The 20,997-nt window shown below is 35.3% G+C and overlaps 1 protein-coding gene across 6 annotated transcripts in view; it reads right to left on the bottom strand.

Moving 5' to 3' along the window:
• Positions 1-20,997, bottom strand: part of SPATA6 (spermatogenesis associated 6) — a 158,492-nt gene that overhangs the window by 69,201 nt on the left and 68,294 nt on the right. For all 6 annotated transcript variants that reach the window (XM_025288780.2, XM_044945033.1, XM_025288781.2 and 3 more), the window contains 3 exons: positions 16,147-16,227; positions 9,185-9,478; positions 5,177-5,264 (listed from right to left, as the gene is read on the bottom strand). In XM_025288780.2, the coding sequence (XP_025144565.2) occupies positions 5,177-5,264; positions 9,185-9,478; positions 16,147-16,227 (463 nt within the window). The remainder of the gene's footprint in view (positions 1-5,176; positions 5,265-9,184; positions 9,479-16,146; positions 16,228-20,997) is intronic.

Below are 20,997 nucleotides of genomic sequence, written 5' to 3'. Positions count from 1 at the left end.
ATGATACATATTTTGAACATGCAGACTTGATAGATATTGCCAAACTACAAGTGTTCCTAATCTTGGAGTCTATGCCTGAATCAAGTGAGTGTAATGGAAACAGGACCAGCTTTAGCAAGTGGGAGCACACTGTCCTGTAGTCTGTAGATCTTTCTGACAAATAGATGTGCATTACAGTTTAGGCACCAGCACTTCTAATATGGTGATGGGCATATTCTCTGACTTTTCCAGTACTTCAACTGTCCCATGTACCTCTTTCATTAGATTACATTAGATATTACATGTGAGGCAGTAAAATAAACGCTAACTATTATTACTAACAGCTTTCCTGGTGGCTGCAATGTAGGAGACCTGGGTTCAATCCCTGGGTTGGGAAGATCCCCTGGAGAAGGAAATGGCACCCCACTCCAGTACTCTTGCCTGGAAAATCTCATGGATGGAGGAACCTGGTAGGCTACAGTCCATGGGGTCGCAAAGAGTTGGACATGACTGAGCGACTTCACTTTCTTTCTATTATTACTAACACAATATCAACATCATTACTATTGAATTCTAACTCAAACAAGGCCAGGTTCAATTTACCATAGATGCTAATTTGGTCAAGTTACACAATTAATTCCATGCCTCATTTTAAAAGTATAAAGACAATGCTTACCTTACCTCAAAAGAGAGTTATAGTTATGATTAAATTATACAATTCATAAAAGTACCTATTCTCAGTATTTACAACAGTGGGTTATAAAATTATTTCAAATCTCTCCCTAAAACAAACCACTACATTCTAAATGTACATTTGGTGTTCTATTTATTACTTAAAGGAGTCAACTTTGTAGAATTATAATCTCTATTATATAGACAGATGAGAAAATCAGAACCATATTTTGAAACTCTACTTTACTAATACATTTCAATAAAAAACACTCTTGACAGTCTCTATTTTACCTTCCCTAACCACTTTGTACAGAAGAAGAGGCTATACAGATACAGACCCAGGATAATCTGTGCCGTGCTGTGCTTAGCTGCTCAGTTCTGTCTGACTCTTTGTGACCCCATGGACTGTAGTCCACCAGGCTCATCTGTCCATGGAATTCTCCAGGCAAAAACCATTTATAAACTTACTCTAATTCAGACAAACTTCTACAATTTTCTTTCATTTTTATAAATTAAACTAATACTTTGATCTGAGGTTTCCTAATGTTCATATTTAATCACCCTTACTAACAATTAGGCACTAACTATATCCTAAATGTAGGAGATAAAGGAGATAAAAATCATGGCCCATGGTTGTACAGTGCTTCTAATTTACTTAAGTTATTACCAAGTCAAATAACAGCAGCATAAAAGGACAAGCTACGTCAGAATGGTACTGGCAATTAATGCTATCAAAAAGTCATATCAGAGCCCAGTGTCTCAAAGTTGAAGACAATCAGGCAAAACTTCCTATAGGAGGAAAAAGTTGAGCTGGGCCTTAATGTATGGGTCACACTAAAGAAAAGTATAAGGAAAACGAAAGAACTAATTTAGATTGTGTGTGTGTATATGTGTGCTCTTGAACAATTTACATTTCCTTAAATCTCAGATTTCTTCATCTGTAAAGTGAGGATAACTAATAGTACCTAAAATTTTTGAGGTTACTGTGAGTAATGAATCAATGAAATGTAAGTACTTAGAATAGTGGCTAGCAGAAAACACAATATATATTAGCTATTATTTGATTCTCCTCTAATCTCATGAAATCAGTGTTACAAAATGAATATTTGTGTCCTCCCAAAATGTGTATGTTGAAGCCCTACTCCTCAAAGTAATGGCATTTGGAAATGAGAGGTATTTGCTAAATCCTAAGTAAATTAAAAAAGGACAGCTTTAAAATGCTCAAATGACCAGATGAAGCTTCCAAATATTCTTAAGGTACGAGAGATACTAAGTTTCTTCAAAAGGACTGCATAGATTAGAATTATATTTCATGGAAATTCTAGCCAGAGAAAACTTGGAGATTTTATCTAAAAAAAATAAAATATATCTAAAGGATAGTAGGGAAAGGAGTAAGAGAGTGGTGGAAAAAAAAGGAACTTGGGGTTATAAGATCTGGGTTCAAGTTCTATAGTGCTCCAACAGGTCACATAGCCTCTCTAAGCTTTGGTCACTCTCTTCCTGATCAAACATAGTTAAATACACCTTCACATGACTCGAATGAAGACTAAATCAATCAACACTGGTGAAAATGGTATCCAATAGGAACTTAAAAATTATTCTGCAAGATAATTTGGTAAGAAAATTTTCAAGAAGAATTTACAAGATAGTCATAAGTGAAAATTTACCATGCCTAAGACAGTCTATCGTAAGAAATTTCCACAAGTATTTAAATAGCTGATGAGAATCCGAAGTACAGTTGCTCAACTATGAGACAGAAAGAAAAGCAGTCCAAAGAATAGGGGCATTAAAATTAGAGAAAAGAGAAGGGAAACTCTTTATGGTAAAAGGCAAATAATAAATGTATAAAGAAAAATGGAATTTAAAAAATATTTGGTAAAAATCACCATAATAAACTGTTTCCAGCAAGAACCATCAACATATGGTAAAGAGGTCAAAGTCAAGGAGTATTAACCGAGTCTTGATCGCCCCAAAATTACAAAGGGAAGGAAGAAATAGCAGCTTTTTCCTGCAGAAACCTAGCAGATACCACCGTAATCAAGTGAGCAAATTAACATCATCAGTAACAAAGCAACATCACATACATCTTGATGTGCTGCACTGAGAGTAATAGATCACTTCTGTTGTATTTTGGGAGAAAAAGAATAAATCTAATAAAGAGGAAAATAGTAAAACAAACCCAAATTGAGGGATTTTCTACTAAAAAAGTGGCCTTTACCCTTAAAAATGATCACAAACACAAAAGGCCAAAGAACTGATCCATATTAAAGAAAACAAAAGAGATGTGGCAACTGAAGGTTACGCATGATGTGGCATTCCTTTTGCTATAAAGGTATTAGAACAAGTGGCAAAATCTGAGTTAGGTTTATAGATTAGTCAACATTATTATATTGTTAGTTTCTTGTTTTGATAATTACATCACCTTCAGATAAAAACTGTGTTAGTTTTCTCGGGCTGTCTTCTACCATAAATTAGGTGAATTAAACAATAAACATTTATTTCTCATACTTCTAGAAACTGGAAGTCTGAGATGTGGGTGCCAACACAGCCAGGTTTTGGTGAAAGCTCTCATTCTGGCTTGAGGATGGCTGCCTTTTGGTTGTGTCCTTACATGACAGACAGAAAGGAACAAAACTCATCTACACCTAATTACCTCCCAAAGGTAATGACCCATCTCCAAATAACACCACTGGGGGGTTAGAACTTCAACATGTGAATTTTGAGGGACACAATTCAGTCCATAGCAACGTTGGGAAAAATTTTTACACAGACACACATACAGAGATGGAGGCAAGGAGGAGAAAGAAAGAGAAAGATGGAGGGAGAAGGAAAACCAAATATTAATATTTGTAGATTCTGAGTAAAAGGCATAGGGGAATTCTTTGTACTATTTCAACTTTCTATAAGTCTAAAATTGTAACAAAATAAAAAGTTAAAAGAAAAAGCACCTCATTATTGACCTAATTGTACCTCTATATAGGCAGCTGATTGCTTTGATATGAAGTTACTAGAAACTATAACAGTTCTCCTGGGAAATATATAATAATTGTTAGGGGAAATTAGATATTTAAGTGCATTCCAAAAACATCTTCCCAAGAAAAGTCTATATTGAAGTCATTTTCAATTTTTCTGGTCTTTAAAGCATATTTACTCAATGTCTATAAATTTAGTCCAAGAGGGGAAACAGTATAACATCTGTTCCTAATTTCATATCATCTATTATTCAGAGTACAAAAGGCTTATAAATTACCCTATTTATCTCCCAATTAATGCTAAAAAAGGAAAATAGGTGAGCACAAACTCTTCATGTTCTTAGACAAGAATGTTTTATATCCTAATTTTAAAAGAGAGAGAGATTATATACTAGAGTTTAGAATCAGAAAGAGACAAAGCTCACAATATGTTAATTATATTTTTTTACTCTCACTTTTCTATGCCTTTTTCGTAGTGTGCAATAAATTAACTTAAAGGCTTCTGGTGAATTGACTAGCCAGCGTCTACAGATATTAATACTTAGACGTCCCTAATTAGGCTTCCCAGGTAGCTCAGAGGTAAACAATCCTTCTGCCAATGCAGAAGACGTGGAGATGCTGGTTCAATCCCTGGGTCGGGAAGATCCCTTGGGGAAGGAAATGACAACCCACTCCATTTTTGTGACTGCCTGAAGAATCTCATGGACAGTACAGCTTGGTGAGTTACAGTCCGTAGGGTCACAGAATCAGACACAACTGAGTGCGCGTGCACGCGCGCGTGCGCGCGCACACACACACACACACACACCCCCAACTATAAAATACTATTTAATCTTCTTTATTAAAATCATCTTCATATTGAACTTAGAAATAACCTATCTAACTATTAGGATCAGGCCTAAAAATGAAAAAAAATTGTTATAAACTAAATCTAAAGAATGTTATCTTTCCTGAAATATAAATTTTATTGTGACAGTTGATATTAAGTGTCCTGTGTGCTAGCGCATCTTGCATAGTAATATTTATCATGTTATCTTCATTCTTCAATAAGCTGATAATCAGAGTAGTTAAGATAATTTGTTCAAGAATGCTCCATTTATAAATAAGTGGCTGAGCAAACATTCAAATATACGTGTAAATGTATGTCTGAAAGTATCAGCTTGAACTCTTTTTACAACTGTATTTCCCAAAGCCTGTTCCACAAGCAGTAATGCATGTTAAAGCAGGAAAAAGGTTTCATGGCCAAATAAATTTAAAAATTGTTGAGCAAAACAAAATCAAAGTTTTTTGTTGTTGTTTTGTTTTACTAAAAGGTATCACAGTCTTTAATATGCTAATATGTGTTTTGAATCACAAAGAAGATGGTTTATAGCAGCATTTAAATTCTATTATTTTTAGAGAGTATCCACCTGGGTGTCCCATAAGTTTTAAAAAGTGTCATTGTAACATTACTTTCCAATATAGCTAAGATTCTGTTTTTTTTAATTGATGCCAAGATAAACACTGGAATATAGGAAAGATAACTAAAACAATGGAGATAACTTGTATATTACCATTGTGCAGCCTGGACCATCCATCTCTTTCACAGTCTCTGCCAGGAGATCCAAATAGAGCATCGGCCCTGGGACTTGGGGGATCGACCTAGAATAAGGAAAATTTCAATGTAACAAAAAGCTTAATTTTTTTTCAGTCTAATGGTAACAGAAAATCAAGTAAGGTGCATAGATCACATATCATCAGGTTAACACGATACTGCCTACATAGTTCAGGCACATTCCAAAATCAGAGCTTAGCCAAGTATTTTGCTATTTGTTTTTAAGTAAAATTTAAATCCCAGAAATTTTAAGTTATATTCTGAATCCACTCTAAAATCAACAGATTTACAGTTGAAATGTCCATTACTCTATTGCCTAATTTGCTTCTCACTACAGAGTTAAAAGGCAATGGCACCCCACTCCAGTACTCTTGCCTGGAAAATCCCATGGACGGAGGAGCCTGGAAGGCTGCAGTCCATGGCGCGACTTCACTTTCACTTTTTACTTTCATGCATTGGAGAAGGAAATAGCAACCCACTCCAGTGTTCTTGCCTGGAGAATCCCAGGGACGGCGGAGCCTGGCGGGCTGCCGTCTATGGGGTCGCACAGAGTCGGACATGACTGAAGCGACTTGGCACAGAGTTAAAAAGAAATCTTACTTTGCTACATTTCAAAAACAAGTTTAGCCTTTTATTACTTGTCTCCTTAGCATACAAATTTTGAATTTAGTGTCTTTACTTGGCTGTGTTTAGGAGCCAGCATTCTGAGTACAGGAATAACATATTAACAGTCATCCATGTTTTCTAACAGAGTCAGGCTGATTTAAATCTGTGCAAAAAAGACAGCTCTATCTACCAAAATTAAAAGTTTTTTACATAAAAGGGCAATATCAAGAGAGTGAAAAGGTACCCATGTAGTAGGGCAAAATATTTGCAAATTACTATCTGACAAGGCATTAATATCCAGAATATATCAACAAACTTCAAAAACTCAATAAAAAAAAATTGAGCAAAGGACTTTAAAAAGACACTTCTCCAAAAAAAAGATATACAAATGACCAATAAGCACATGAAAAACCATTCAGCATCACTAATCATTAGTAAAATGCAAGTCAAAAGTCTATTTTACCCCCATCATGAGATACCACTCTACACCCTCAGGATAGCTACAATAAAAATAAAACAGAAAATAACAGACATTAGTGAGAATGTGGATAAATTGGAAACATCATACACTGCTGGTGAAAACACAACAGAACAAACTCTGGAAAACAGTTTGGCAATTCTTCAACAAGCTAAACACAGAATTACCATGTGTTAGTCCCTCAGTTCTGTCCGACTCTGTGAACCCACGGACTGTAGCCCCTCCAGGCTCCTCTGTCCATGGATTTCCCAGGCAAGAATACTGGAGTGGGCTGCCATTCCCTTCTCCAGGCAATCTTCCTGACCCAGGGACTGAACTTAGGTCTCCCGCATTGCAGGCAGATTCTTTACTGTCTGAGCCACAAGGGAAGCCCATATGGCCCCATAATCCCACTCCTAGGTATTAAAGCAGTTGGAAATTAAAACAGATATTCAAACAAAACTTGTACACGAATGTTCACAGAAGTACTATTCACATAACTAAAAGGTGAAAACTCAAATGTCCATCAACAGATTAATGGATACACAAAATGTACACTGAATTATTCAGCCATAAAAAGAATCAAGTACTGATACATGCTGCAACACAAATGAAACTTGAAAGCACTGTACTAAATGTACTAAATGAAAAAAGACAAAAAGGCAAAAATTGTATGTTTCTATTTATATGAAATGGCAGAATAAAAATATTATATTATGACTATTTTACTAGAATAGAAAAAAATACTAACTTCCACATAAATAAAAAAAGCAAAGAATGTAGCTTAACTCATAGAATGGTTGTGCTGGTTTGTTTGGGAGCATACTAGTTTCTTGAAACTTCTTTATTCTTTAAGATTACTTTTTATACAGTACCTATAAAACTAGAATGTCTTTCCTAAGAGTATTATATTTTGTATATTCATATATCAAATTAAAATTTTGCTTGGTTACCAATTTTGTTAAGTGCTTTGAAAATCATGAATGGTTACAGAGGTGGGAGGCATATGTTTATAAACACAGTTGGAAAAATCTAGTCCTTTACAGTCACTGTAAGTAATTTTGTAGCTATAAACTTAGAAGCATGTATTTCTTCCTGTTCATTGGAAATTTGAAAGGGAAATCATTTAATAAAAATCTCAAAATTTATGCCAAGAATTAATAAAATTATTCTATTTTAAGTAGTGACATGAAAATAATACTAAACATTTTAAGAGTAGTTATTTCCCTAAGCAATTTTTATGTGGCTAATGCTCAAAATATTCCTAGCTATCTTTGTACATAGGTATTTTAATTAAAGTGCTAATATTCCTTCAGGTTAGAATTTAGCATGTCCTTTCTTTTCAATTTAATTTGCAATTGTGGGCAAACAAAATTAAAGGCATTCTGGAACTGCCATCAAACAAGCAAGTAATCATATCTGGATATTGTTCAAACAACCAAAAACAGTGACCAGAACCTATAAACAAGTTCTATAAATAAGACAAGTGCAATTACAATGATCTCAATAAAATGTAACCATTTAAAAGTTACCGTAACTATTAAAATTTTTATTTTTTACAATAAAAATCTATTACTTTAGGCTAAAATAATAAAAGATACATAGTCAAAATAAGAAAATGGAATGAAATATTGCTTAAAGTGTATTTAAATTTTTTTAAAATGGTATCACAAATGTTAAAAAAGCTATTAGACCATCAAAGGAACATGTTTACTTGTTTGCATTTACATTCACATTTTAAAATTTGGGAAAATGCACTGGAAACATTAAAGTAAGAAAGTGTTTTATAGATACCTCAAAAAGTTGTTTTGCTTCTACAGGCACTTAAATCTTCAAGTTTATTATTATATAAAGCATTTTTTAAATTAATTTGCAATTTTTGTTACTGAAATGCTTTTAAGGTAAAATACTTTTATAAAAATTAAAGAAATTATGAAGATTCTGAGAAAGATTTTTATTAAGTATTATTCAGTTCAGTTCAGTTCAGTTGCTCAGTCGTGTCCGACTCTTTGCAACCCCATGAATTGCAGCATGCCAGGCTTCCCTGTCCATCACCAACTCCCGGAGTTCACCCAAACTCATGTGCATCGAGTCGGTGATGCCATCCAGCCATCTCATCCTCTGCCGTCCCCTTCTCCTCCTGCCCCCAATCCCTCCCAGCATCAGGGTCTTTTCCAATGAGTCAACTCTTCACATGAGGTGGCCAAACTATTGGAATTTCAGCCTCAGCATTAATCCTTCCAATGAACACCTAGGACTGGTCTCCTTCAGGATGGACTATAGACCCTTAAAAATTAGCCAAAATCTTTTTGACTATCATATGGATACAAGCTTTAAACACAAAACACATCATAACAGGCTTCCATACAGAAAGATTAGAAACTCTATTACCCTTAAAATTGAGTCGTCTCTTTCAAAGGCCTTTCCGTTCCCATCAAATGATTTGCTTCAAACTCCATTATATAAGGTTTACCCAAGGGACATAATTACAAGGGAAACTTTTCCATTACAATTTTTTAAAGGGCTGAGGGGTGGGTGTCTTCCTTTTCACAAAGAAAACTAGTTCCTATTTTAAAATCCTACTCTGCCATTTTAATACTAATGTCAATTATATATCAGTTCAATTTGTAAAGTTATTACACTGTCCACTTATAAGAAGAAAGGAAACGGCTACTTAGAGGACTTATGGGATTCATAATGGAGCTTGATCTCTGTCAGGTTTAAAGGCTGCAAAAGAATGTTCTTTTATTAAGTTAATTTTCCATTTTAGATTGCTAGGCTAACATACAGTTCATGAAGAAAAATTATTCATATAAGCTAGAAGTTGAAAGAAGTTTGAGTAATATTTTAGTGCAATTACAAATTAGATCAGTTTCAAATGGAAATGTTTCAAAGAACACATACATGTCTAATCACAAATGGAGGTTTATCTGTTTCTTTTTTGAATTCATAAGGGCCGAGATTTAAATGGGCCAGCCGCCGCCTGGTGTCTTCTGATAGCTCACACATGCGTCTTTTTGTGTAGGGAGATGGAGAGTGTGATTTTGAAGAAATTGTAGGCTGTTCGTAGTTTTTTGCATTTATGCAATACTTATTCCTCTCAGGTGACTTGGATTTTTTCTTTTGTGACCTCGATGTTCTGTTTTGCAGTCTGCCGTGTGGTTTTTCAACTGGAGCCGTATGGTAAATAAATTTATCCTAAACATAAAAAATAAAAATTAGTTTGGCCAGGAGAATATACTTTATACATATTATGACCCTTGGGTAAACCATATATATAACCAAGGTTATAAGGTACATATAATCTATCAAAACCAACTAATCAGTCTCTCTTATTTGTGCAGATTCTGGGGGAAGTCAAATCCATATCCTCCCAAATAACTCTGTCTAGTAACAAGTAAAATATACTGTATCACACTTCTTCTTAAGTATAATAAGTACTTTATAAAAGTTAAAGCCCAATATTTAATCATTTGAAAAATCTAAGAAAAAATTAAAAAGTTATTTTTCAATATACTAAAGATTAATGTAAATGTTGGTTTATCATTTATAACTATGTATTCAAATAATTGGCTATATAATTTAAGAGGGTAAGTTTAATAATCTTAAAAATACACATCTAATTAGTTGATTATAAAATCCTAATGGAGAAAACTATATATGTTTTATTCATACTATTATAATTACATACACTTGCACAATATGAAAATCTGAAGTAAATCTTTTTACATATTTTCATTGAACATATTATTTGAATTATACAAGGTGATTAGAATTTTAATATCTCTTCCAAACTTTAAAATTCAATGGCAGGTAACCATAACGTCTTAATTATGTACTTTCATAAAAGTAAAAATGTCCAAAAGACATGTTACAAATTTTAATAACTAGTACTCTATCGTCTAATAATATTGGCTAATAGTCCAAAATTTTAAAAACAAACATGATTGTTTTTCTAAAATTTTTGAGTTATTAGGATATTTTATTCAAATAAAAATTATTCTGCCTTACAAAAGCTGGGTCACAAATAAACAATGTTAAGACCACTTCAAGCATTATCTAGATTTATAAGCTTTCCAATATTAGAGAAAACAGACGGTTAAGAATCTGTGAATGTCCTCCTAACTTTATAACTTTAAAAAACCACCTAACCTACCTCTGCCCTTTTCTACCTTTTCAGTCTCCCTCCCTACCTGCTACGGGTATCTATTTTAGAGTAAATAAAATACAAACATAAAATAGAAAAGTCATGCATTTTTTAAAGCAGATAAACAGAAAAGAAAATAGGAAAACAAGAAAACATTTCCTGATTAGGAAAAAAGTAAGTCCACAAGTTTCATACAGACCAGCAGCATCAGATTATTTCATCATCTTTCTTTCTTCTCTAGCTCTTGTTAATGCTCCTGGACCTTCTCCCACCTTGTTCAATGACTTCAACAAGTAATTCAGAATTTTCATCCCATTTCATGCATCTTTATGACATCACACTGACTCAAAGCAGCAGCAATGTTAGCACATGAACCTTTGAGGTTTAATAAAATGTTCAAGCAATGACTCTTTCCAAGACCTTGGACTTAGACTTTTTACTGCTGAGCTTTAACTACTTCTTTCTACTTTATCTTAGATTTCATCATTATTCAGATCCACTGCACCCTAAACTCTGAAAATCTCTTGTTGACCAAACCTTCTTTTCCTCAACCTACTCCTTTTATTTTCACTGAATCTGTTACTTGCCCTCCTGTCCTCTTCAGCCCCTAGATCTCTTTCCCCTAGATCTTCATACATTTTTAGTGTCTCTTACTTTCAGATGCAGATGAATCCATCATTACCTATTTCAGCAATGCTGTAAAGTTCCTTCTTACCCACTTTTGTTTATACCAAACCAAAACTAACTCGAACTTTCTTCTTCATTACACTTTTTGAATGCTGAATATCATACAGAAAGTGAGGCATATCTGTGCTGCATCTACCACAGATTCATGCTTTCTAACCTAATCAATCCTTAATGTATTCTATTAATGTCTAACAAAACTTAAAATAGTGGCTGTTTTATACTGTTTCATACAAAATGGCTCCCTCCATCAGCTACCAGGCAATAGCAATTGTAACAAAAGGAGACAACAAAACTGCTTGCCTTCTTTTACTCCAGAAAAACTTTTCTGCCATATGTGAAGGAGCTGAAATTTGCCTGCTAGATGAGGACAGTCTATGGCCATCACCCCAGTTGACATCAAGCCAAATACCAGGAATGTAAAGTCCCTCTCAGATCAAGAAGTCATCCAGCTACCAAACATTTAGGTGAAGCCATCCTAGACCACTCAGCCCTAGCCTAGCCAGCCCAAACCAAAAGAACAACACAGCCAAGCCACAACAGTGAGAAACATCTTAAGTTACTTAGTTACACAGGAAACCTGATATAGATTATCAAACATACTAATAAAGTTACTTTATTAATATGTAATATTTAACTACTTACTACTAATGATAAACTCTAATCTGTGGTAGGTAAAAGAAAGTAAATAGAAATGATTTATTCCAGAAAATCCCAATAATATACCTTATTATTATCAGTCCATTCAATTGGTGACATCAATTGTGATTTAAAAAGCTTGAAAAAAAAATGTTCCCAAAGGAATAAAGATCATTATAAATATTTATAAACCTAAATTATCATATGAAGTTTATTTTACTCTTAAAAATTAAAATGGTTTGTCTTATTTTAAACTATTTAAAGCTGAAAATGCTGTTTTATAACCATTAAAATTTTTTTTTAATTTTATTTTTTAACTTTACAATATTGTATTGGTTTTGCCATACATCAAAATGAATCTGCCACAGGTATAGAAACTAGTTGTTGATGTTAGTGTTTACAAAAATATTCTTGAAAATCAGACAGATTTGGTTTTAAGTTCCTCATAAGACTGATTAAAAGATTTGAGAATATATGTGCCTAGCATGTAACATATAATTAATAAATTGTGTGACTGTTTCTAAGGTTATGGTTTTAATTAAGATAATTGAGATGTAGAAGACAGAGATGAGATATTAGAATATATTGTCTGATAGGTGCAACAGTATACATTTTTACATTAAAATTGTGGATAATAGGCAGAATTTTAATTTTATGTGATATTGTTTGAGAATTTTAATTTTATGTGATATTGTTTGAGAATTTTAATTTTATGTGATATTGTTCTCAAACAATATCACATAAAATTAAAATTCTGCCTGTTATCATCTACAATTTTAATGTAAAAATGTATACTCTGTTGTACCTATCAGACAATATATTCTAATATCTCATCTATGTCTTCTACATCTCAATTATCTTAATTAAAACTATAACCTTAGTAACAGTCACACAATTTATTAATTATATGTTATATGCCAGGCACATATATTCTCAAATCTTTAAATCAGTCTTATGAGGAACTTGAAACCAAATCTGTCTGATTTTCAAGAATATTTTCTTAAACACTAACATCAGTAACTAGTTTCTCACATTTCTGTTCCACAAAGAACAAATGACAAACGCTGAAACAGCAAGTCAGCCGAAAGCTTAGAGAGCAAACGCTAGTCCAGTGAAACTACCAGTGGGATGACAGCTCTCATTAGTAAGGCGTCCCCACCAAGCTGTACACTTAGAGCGTGTGCACTCTTCTGTGTGTACGCCACACCCCTGGCCGAAAAAGAGAACTTCCCACCCATCAGCAGAAGCGAACACCCCAGCGTGGAAAGGAAACTTGTTCTGATCAGGGAAAGAATTTACGACAATTTATAAATGTGCACAGAGCATATCTCCAAACAAGTCAGTAAGCCAGCTCTACATCTGGCAAGCAAATCATCAGACCTCTAACAGCAGTATTTCATCTTGCATTTAAAAGACAAATAATTAGGCTAAATTCTGACATAGCAAATGTCTTGCTAAACAAAGTAAAAAAGATCCCCTTGATAATCTTATAACTATATTTTACCTTTCTTAGCTTGTTGTCACCCTGAGAAAATTTACTGTTAAACTGTGAATGTAGGAAATTAACATTCTAGTTTTCCCACCATAGGTCCAGTCCTGCCCTGTTTGGGGCCACTAGGCTTTATATAGTCCTGGCTCATCATCACAGGCTGCCCATTGTTACCTGGTCATAATGCAGCCACATATGTATGAGTAATGCCTGGACATTGTTAGATCATCTGCGGACAGGGTAGCAAGATGAGCCTGGTGACTCAGCAGAAAGTTGGACCAAAATGGAGTATTAGATCCAGATATCTGAGTTTGCTAAAGACAGTTTTTACAAACATAGAAGGTACTTAAACTGAAATAGCCAAGCTTCTCTTGATCTGATAGCATTAGAACAGCTACCAAACTTGAGCAACAGTCCCTTAAGGAATCAGAAACACTCAAGAAGCTATACCTACTAAACACCTATAACCCAGTCTGAGTACCTGTGGTCCCATTTGATAAAAAGGGAACTTTTTAGCAAATCCTTTGAACTTTAAGTTCTTTAAGATTTATAGAAGCCTCCAATCTGGTTCTCTGTGGGACTTCTTGATCCCAACATCTTTCTGGCAGTTTAATTTCTTTCCATTTAAAACAAAAAAAAACCATGAAGTAAGTAAGTCAATGTACCATCTACCAATGGTAACAAGCTTTTCACATTAACACTTATTAACATGTAAACAAAATGCTAAATACCTATGATAATTGCCTTAAAGATTCAAATATAATCCCTTACGATTATACAGTGGAAGTGAGAAACAGATTTAAGGGACTAGATCTGATAGAGTGCCTGATGAACTAAGGATGGAGGTTCATGACATTGTACAGGAGACAGGGATTAAGACCATCCCCAAGAAAAAGAAATGTAAAAAAGCAAAAGCAAATGGCTATCTGAGGAGGCCTTACACATAGCTGTGAAAAGAAGAGAAGTGAAAAGCAAAGGAGAAAAGGAAAGATATACCCATTTGAATGCAGAGTTCCAAAGAATAGCAAGGAGAGATGCAAAGAAACAGAGGAAAACAATAGAATGGGAAAGACTAGAGATCTCTTCAAGAAAATTAGAGATACCAAGGGAACATTTCATGCAAAGATGGGCTCAATAAAGGACAGAAATGGTATGGACCTAACAGAAGCAGAAGATATTAAGAAGAGGTGGCAAGAATACACAGAAGAACTATACAAAAAAGATCTTCACGAGCCAGATAATCACGGTGGTGTCATCACTCACCTAGAGCCAGACATCCTGAATGTGAAGTCAAGTGGGCCTTAGGAAGCATCACTACGAACAAAGCGAGTGGTGGTCATTGAATTCCAGTTGAGCTGTTTTAAATCCTAAAAGATGATGCTGTGAAAGTGTTGCACTCAATGTCAGCAAATTTGGAAAACTCAGCAGTGGCCACAGGACTGGAAAAGGTCAGTGTTCATTCCAATCCCAAAGAAAGGCAATGCCAAAGAATGCTCAAACTACTGCTCAATTGCACTCATCTCACATGCTAGCAAAGTAATCCTCAAAATTCTCCAAGCCAGGCTTCAGCAATATGTGAACCGTGAACTTCCAGATGTTCAAACTGGTTTTAGAAAAGGCAGAGGAACCAGAGTTCAAATTGCCAACTTCCGCTGGATCATCGAAAAAGCAAGAGAATTCCAGAAAAATATCTATTTCTGCTTTATTGACTATGCCAAAGCCTTTGACTGTGTGGATCACAATAAACTGTGGAAAATTCTGAAAGAGATGGGAATACCTGACCACCTTACCTGCCTCTTGAGAAATCTGTGTGCAGGTCAGGAAGCAACAGTGAGAACTGGACATGAACAACAGACTGGTTCCAAATTGGGAAAGGAGTATGTCAAGGCTGTATATTGTCACCCTGCTTATTTAGCTTATATGCAGAGTACATCATGAGAAATGCTGGGGCGGATGAAGCACAGGCTGGAATCAAGATTGCCGGGAGAAATATCAGTAACCTCAGATATGCAGATGACACCATCTTTATGGCAAAAAGCGAAGAAGAACTAAAGAGCCTGTTGATGAACGTGAAAAAGGAGAGTGAAAATGTTGGCTTAAAGCTCAACATTCAGAAAACAAAGATCATGGCATCTGGTCTCATCACTTCATGCCAAACAGATGAGGAAACAGTGGAAACAGTGACAGACTTTATTTTTGGGGGCTCCAAAATCACTACAGATGGTGATTGCAGCCATGAAATTCAAAGACACTTACTCCTTGGAAAGAAAGTTATGACCAACCTAGACACCATATTAAAAACCAGAGATATTACCCTACCAACAAAGGTCTGTCTCATCAAGGCTATGATTTTTCCAGTAGTCATGTATGGATGTGAGAGTTGGATTATAAAGAAAGCTGAACGCTGAAAAATTGATGCTTTTGAACTGTGGTGTTGGAGAAGATTCTTGAGAGTCCCTTCGACTGCAAGAAGATCTAACCAGTTTATCCTAAAGGAGATCAGTCCTGAGTGTTCATTGGAAGTACTGATGTTGAAACTCCAATACTTTGGCCACCTGAGATGAAGAGCTGACTCATTTGAAAGGACCCTGATGCTGGGAAAGATTGAAGGCAGGAGAAGGGGACAACAGAGGATGAGATGGTTGGATGGCCTCACCAACTCAATGGAGATGAGTCTGAGTAGACTCCAGGAGTTGGTGATGGACAGGGAAGCCTGGCGTGCTGTGGTCCATGGGGTTGTGAAGAGTCAGACACGACTGAGTGACTGAACTGAACTAACTGAACTGAAAGATCCAAAAAATGTGAAATGAACTGCAGCCAAAATAAAAAAAATAGCACTTGCCACATGACCAATAAATATGAACTAATACATTAAATCATTAAATACTTTAATTAAATTATTTTAACCTGAGTGCGGCACTTCCTTGAACTTATCAGACATTCAGTAATCACTGAGGTTGTAGAAAATTCCAGCTTTGGAGCAATTCCCTGAAGAGAAAAGACAGGGTATTATTAGACATTTTAACTTTTAAAAAGATAATTATTATTGATGAAAATACAACCTACAGTAACAAACATTTATCAAGGTTCAGCTGCTTTATTTGTTAGTTTGAACTTCTTATTAAGGATAAAGACAACAAACTAATGTTAAATGTTATCAAGAAACAGTTTCACTAGTGATGATTCACTTACAAGTGATTATATCACTTTTATGGAAAAATTAAGAAATTTTTCAAGTATTTCCCTATAAAAAATTTTAAAGATTGTTAATAATATTAAAGTTCTAAATATGTGAAAATACTTAGTGGATTCCAACTCTTTTTACTCTTCAAAATTGAGGCATACACAACTACATAATCAAGAAATGCTTTCATACTCTAGACGCTAAAAAATATTCACAGCTCCTGGGTATATAGTTCTTGAATATAGAAGACAGATAAGTCTCTACCAATTCTTCCAACAGTGTTTCCCAAAATGAAGCTTAAATCCAGATCTATGAATGAATGAATCTGGTTTCTATTTCTTGCAACATTTCAATCATCAGCTTACACCTGTTTTGAGATAAGTAGAGGAAAATGGTAAAATTCAAAGGAACAGTCACAAAGTACCTGAGAAAATATCTGGAAGCACACAAGTGACAGCCACACAAATTACAGTTCATCAAAACATCAAACATACAGTGTTGTCCATGCCCAGGGCTGCTTCATTCTAATATAATGGAAGTCAAACATTTCACCCTGTCTTTGACTTACTAACTTTAAAGTTTCAAACATTATACACTACAAAAAAGTTAAATATGAGCTACCTATGAATTAAGTGGATGACTTTTTCAGCAAACATACTTTTATTGATGATATCCACTATGCTTATTTATTAGTTATCTATTGTTGCAAAGCATGTTACTTAGCAGTTTAAAACATCATTACATGTTTATTATGTCACAGAGTTACTAAGGGTCAGCAATCTGGAAGAGGCTGAACTAGGTGATTCTGGCTTGAAATCTCTCCTGGGATTTGAGTCAAGATGTTGTTTGGGCTGTAGTTATCTGAAGGCTTGTCTGAGCCAAGAGGATTTGCATCCTAAGATTCATGCAGCTGCTGACTGGAGGACTCATTTCTTTTCCATCTTTTAAAAAAGAGGATGTGGCTCCTTATCATACACACCTCTCCACAGGACTTCTTGAATGTCCTCATGATATGGTAACTAGTTCTCCCAAAGAAAAGCAAGGAAGAAGACACAGCTCTTTTTATGCTTTAGTCTTAAAAGTCTAACACTGTCACTTCTGTCACTTTCTATTCATTAGGGCTCCTAGGTACAATCCACATTCTAGAACAAAAGAAGCAGACTACATTTTTAGCAGAAGGGCATCAAAAATTTGGGGAGGGGCATGTTTTTAGACAATCACAATTCACTCTTTGACCATAAATTACTTAGATTTCTCTCATGTGCAAAATAAATGCATGCCCTACTGAAGGAAATAGAAAGAAAGGGAAAGGAAAAAGTTTCACCCTTTTAAAACATCAGCTTGAAATCCAGGATGTTGACGTCTAAATCAAACCATTATTTAGCAGTCTCTGGTATGGTTCTTTAAGTACAGTTCCAAGAATATAGTTCCTTGCAATTAGAATATGTATGAACTAATAAAGAAACAAGTTATGTGCCCCACATATAATCAAGGTACATATGTACGTATGTAGCAGACAGAGAGTAATCACTATAGAATACAAGAGGCAAACAGGAATCACTGTTATTATTCTTGTTCAATGGCTAAGACATGTCTGACTCCTTACGACCCCATGGACTGCAGCACACCAGGCTTCCCTGTCCTTTACCATCTCCCGGAGTTTGCTCAAACTCATGTCCATTGAGTGAGTGATGTCATCTAACCATCTCATCCTTTGTCACCCCCTTCTCCTATACTTCCTTCAATTTTTCCCAGCATCAGGGTCTTTTCCAATGAGTAGGCTCATTGCATTAGGTGGCCAAATGACTGGAGCTTCAGCTTCAGCATCAGTCCTTCCAAAGAATATTCAGGGTTGATTTCCTTTAGGATTGACTGGTTTGATCCCCTTGCATCCAAGGGATTCTCAAGAGTCTTCTTCAGCACCACAGTTTGAAAGCATTAATTCTTTGACACTCAACCTTCCTTATGGTCCAACTCTCATATCCATACATGACTACTGGAAAAACCATACCTTTGACTATTCAGACCTATAGGCAAAGTAATGTCTCTGCTTTTTAATATGCTGTCTAGGTTTTTCATAGCTTTCTTTCCAAGGAGCAAGTGTTTTTTAATCCCATGGATACAGTTACCAACCCAGTGATTTTGGAGCCCAAGAAAAGAAAATCTGTTACTGTTTCCACTTCTCCCCCTTGAATTTGCCATGAAGTGACTGGTCCAGAGGCCATGATCTTTGTTTTTTAAATGCTGAATTTCAAGGCAGCTTTTTCACTCTCCTCTTTCACCCTCATCAAGTGGTTCTTTAGTTCCTCCTCACTTTCTGCCATTTGAGTGGTATCATCTGCGTATCTGAAACTGCTGATGTTTCTCCTGACAATCTTGATTCCAGTTTGCGATTCATCCAGACTGGCATTTCACATGATGTACTCTGTATATAAGTTAAATAAGGAGGGTGACAATACACTGCCTTATCATACTCCTTTCCCAATTTTGAACCAGTCCGTTGTTCCATGTCTGATTCTAACTGTTGCTTCTTGACTCACATACAGGTTTCTCAGGAGATAGGTAAGGTAGTCTGGTACTCACATCTCTTGAAGAATTTTCCTGTTTGTTATGATCCACACAGGCAAAGGCTTTAGTGTAGTCAAGGAAGCAGAATTAGTTGTTTTTATGGAACTCCCTTGCTTTTTCCATGATCCAACAAATATTGTCAATTTGATCTCTGGTTCCTCTGCCTCTTCCAGAACCAACTTGTACATCTGGAAGTTCTCAGTTAATGTACTACTGAAGACTAGCTTGAAGGATTTTGAGCATAACCTTGTTAGCAAGTGAAGTGAGCCCAACTGTATAGTAGTTTGAACATTCTTTGGCATTTCCCTTCTTTGGGATTGAAATGAAAACTGACCTTTTCTAGTCCTGTGGCCACTGCTGAGGTGGCCATATTGAGTGTAGCTGACATATTGAGCGCTGACATATTGTATGTAGCACTTTAACAACATCACATTATCTTTTAGGATTTGAGATAGCTCAGCTGGAATTCCATCACCTCTACTAGCTTTGTTTATAGTAATTCTTCCTAAGGCCCACTTGACCTCGCACTCCATGATGTCTGGGTCTAGGTGAGTGGCCAAAACATCTCAGTCATTAAGATTTTTTTGTGTAGTTCTTCTACGTATTCTTGCCACTTCTTTTAATCTCTTCTGCTTCTAATAGATTGTTATCATTTCTGTCCTTTATCATGCCCATTCTTGCATGGAATTTTCCCTTGGTATCTCCAGTTTTCTTGAAGAGATCTTTAATCTTTCCCATTCTATTGTTTCCCTCTATTTCTTTGCTTTGTTCGTTTAGAAGGCCTTCTTATCTCTTCCTGCTAGTCTCTGGGACTTTGTATTCAGTTGAGAATACCCTTCCCTTTGTTCCTGGCCTTTTGCTTCTCTTCTTTCCTCAGTTATTTATAAAGCCTCCTCAGACAACCACTTTGCCGTCTTGCATTCCTTTTTCTTTGGGATGGTTTTGGTTACTGCCTCCTGTACAATGCTACAAACCTCCACCCATAGTTCTTCAGACACTCTGTCTATCAGATCTAGTTCCTTGAATCTATTCATCATCTTCACTGTATAATCATAAGCGATTTGATTTAGGTCATACCCTAATGGCCTAGTGGTTTCCCCTACTTTCTTCACATTACCAGTAGGGAGAAGGAAGGGGGGATATAGAGAGAGGGGACAGAGAAGTACAAACTACTAGGTGTAAGCCAGCTTCAAGTATGTATTGCACAACACAGGAAATACCCAATATTTTATAATAACTGTAAGTGGAAAGTAACCTTTAAAAATGTGATAAAATTTAACATCCTTTTATAATATATATGCTCTAGAAAGTGGGCGCAGAGGAAACATACTTCAACATAATAAAAGCCATATGTGAGAAAGCCACAGCTAACACCATTTTCAATGGTGAAAAGCTGAAAGGCAACAAGGACACCCACTCTCACCACTTTTCTTCAATGTAGTTTTGGAAGTTCTAGCCACAGCAATCAGAGAAGAAAAACAAATAAAATGAATCCACGTTGGAAGGAAGAAATAAAACTATTTGCATATAACATGATACTACACAGAAAATCCTAAAGACACCACCAGAAAACTACTAGTGCTCATCAATGAATTCAGTACAGCTGCAAGATACTAAATTAACATATAAAAATCAGTTGCATTTCTATACACTAACAATGAGCTATTAGAAAGAGAAATTAAGGGACCAATCTCATTTATCATGACATCAAAAGGAATAAAACACTTAGGAATAAAACCTACCTAAGGTGGCAAAAGATCTGTACTCCAAAAATTACAAGACACAAATTGGAGACAACACAAACAAATGGAAATGCATGCCATGTTCTTGGATTGGAAGAATCAATATTGTTAAAATGACCATACTATCAAGGCAATCTACAGATTCAATGCAATCCCTATCAAATCACCAACAGCATTTTTCACAGAACTAGAATGAATAATTTTAAAATTTGTATTGAAACACAAAAGACCCCAAATAGCAAAAACAATATTGATAAAGAAGAA

Source organism: Bubalus bubalis, chromosome 6 (genome assembly GCF_019923935.1).
Source record: "Bubalus bubalis isolate 160015118507 breed Murrah chromosome 6, NDDB_SH_1, whole genome shotgun sequence".
NCBI lineage: Eukaryota > Metazoa > Chordata > Mammalia > Artiodactyla > Bovidae > Bubalus > Bubalus bubalis.
The sequence above is the reverse complement of the archived record's forward strand: the minus strand, read 5'-3'. Positions and strand labels throughout refer to the sequence as shown.